This window comes from Microtus ochrogaster, linkage group LG1 (genome assembly GCF_000317375.1).
Source record: "Microtus ochrogaster isolate Prairie Vole_2 linkage group LG1, MicOch1.0, whole genome shotgun sequence".
Lineage (NCBI taxonomy): Eukaryota > Metazoa > Chordata > Mammalia > Rodentia > Cricetidae > Microtus > Microtus ochrogaster.
This window is the reverse complement of record NC_022027.1, coordinates 34945200-34947046: the sequence shown is the minus strand read 5'-3', so window position 1 is coordinate 34947046 and position 1847 is coordinate 34945200. Positions and strand designations below refer to the sequence as shown.

At 31.0% G+C, this 1847-nt stretch overlaps 1 protein-coding gene across 1 annotated transcript in view; it reads right to left on the bottom strand.

Moving 5' to 3' along the window:
• Tmprss11d (transmembrane serine protease 11D) overlaps window positions 1-1847 on the bottom strand; it is a 33558-nt gene that overhangs the window by 29047 nt on the left and 2664 nt on the right. Inside the window, exon 3 of the mRNA XM_026785022.1 lies at window positions 81-199. Coding sequence (XP_026640823.1) covers window positions 81-199 — 119 coding nt within the window. The remainder of the gene's footprint in view (window positions 1-80; window positions 200-1847) is intronic.

Genomic DNA, 1847 nt, shown 5'->3' with positions numbered 1-1847 from the left:
AAAAATATTATTATCACATTAGGAGTTTTACTGTTTTCATTTTATGCAGAAATGAAAAAGAAAATCAAGCCTTAACCTACCATTGACTCGATCCTTTCACTCAAATGCCTGTGCTCTTGCGTAGCCGGGGAGTTTAGCGCCTCAGTGTATTCAACATTTAGGATTTGAAAGCTGCTGTGGTAGAAGTAGGCTTTTTTGTCTGGAGGAAAAACGAAGGCAGGATTACTTACTCTAGTGCTGCTAAGGAGATTAACTTTTAGAGAAAGAAAAGTCTGTACTTAATATAAATGTCACAGAATTATTTTATTTTGAGTTTTCAAAAGACTGGCAAAGCTAAGATTGTTGAGGCCTAGCATTAATTGGATCTTTTAAAGTTGTACTTTAAAAGTTTAAAAAATACTATGATTTTTTTTAGTATTACATCTACATAATATTTTGTTTTACTCACTCAGTAAGCATTAATATAAATTTATGATATGTGATTATTCATTGGTAAAAAAACAGTTCATGTAAGGAAATGGTTTTAAATTATCAGATATTCTTTTTTAGAAATTATTTTATGTGTGTGTGGTATATGTGTGTATGCCCTTATGTGCTTGCATATGTGTGTGTGTGTGTGTGTGTGTGTGTGTGTATACAAATCAGTGCTAAGTGTTTTATTTTTTATCTGACTTAGGTTTTTGACACAGTGTCTAGAATTCAACATTCCAGTTAGACTATTTTCTGGAAAACCCCATGATCTGCCTGTCTGTGCCCACTCCAGTTACACACCCATGAATCTTGCCTAGAATTTACAGGTGAGCTTCGACAACTGGTCCTACCTACACTGCACAATCGCCCCAAGCCTTTAGACAATAGTTTTGTAGATGGATTATTGATCTGACAGTTTTCCTGGAATAAGAGAAACTTTCTCAGAGCATGTCTAGTTCGGCTGTCTATAGTGAGGTATTTTCACCAAGAGAGTCTTCTGGAAAAAACATTCAGTGCAAAGATGTCAAGAATCCTTAAAATACACATATGTAAGAGAATTATGAATATAGACATAACTTAGCAGAAGCTCTTGGGAAATCTTCTCCATTCCTATGATCATATATGTAACTCATAGAGAAATAACTAGAATAAAGAAGAACTATTAACCCTAGGAGTAAAGTCGTTCACTAAATCAGGGTGGAGCAAGTCATTTGTAGTTCATAAGTGATCATGAGGTTCTGACTGGAATATGATTGCCTGGGTATCTCTTTTCCTTATTTATGTTTGAGAATGTGGTGTCCTTTGACATTCATTAACTTAATATGAAGCTCAATGATAACTTCCTTTTTTTGCATCTATAATTTATTTGATGGCTAACTTCATATAATTTGATAGTAGGATGTTGACAAAAATACTACTTAGTCATAGCCTTTGTATCTGATTATTTGGAATAATTATTCCTCATTACTGGTTCTTTTTAGCATTGATAATTTTATTTTTGGTCATTTTTGACTTTTTATAATAGGACATACCATAAATTGTGCCTTTTTCTTTTCTATTCATATTCATACATATTTATTTGCATACCATATATGAGTGTTGGCATAATTATTTCTAAAACAAACTCAAAATGTATTTTAAAGGAAAATTATGTTATCTAACAATATGTTTTGTGTATTAAAACTCCTGAAATAATATTAAGCCTTACATTATTTATATTATTATATAATTACCATACATTATGGTACATAATATGATTAATTTTGTGTGTTAAGACTTCTGAAATAATGTTTACCAGGATTTTAAAGAAATCTGTATGCATATTTTTTGTATATTACTTTTTCTTGTACTAATGATATAACATAAACTGTTTTTTT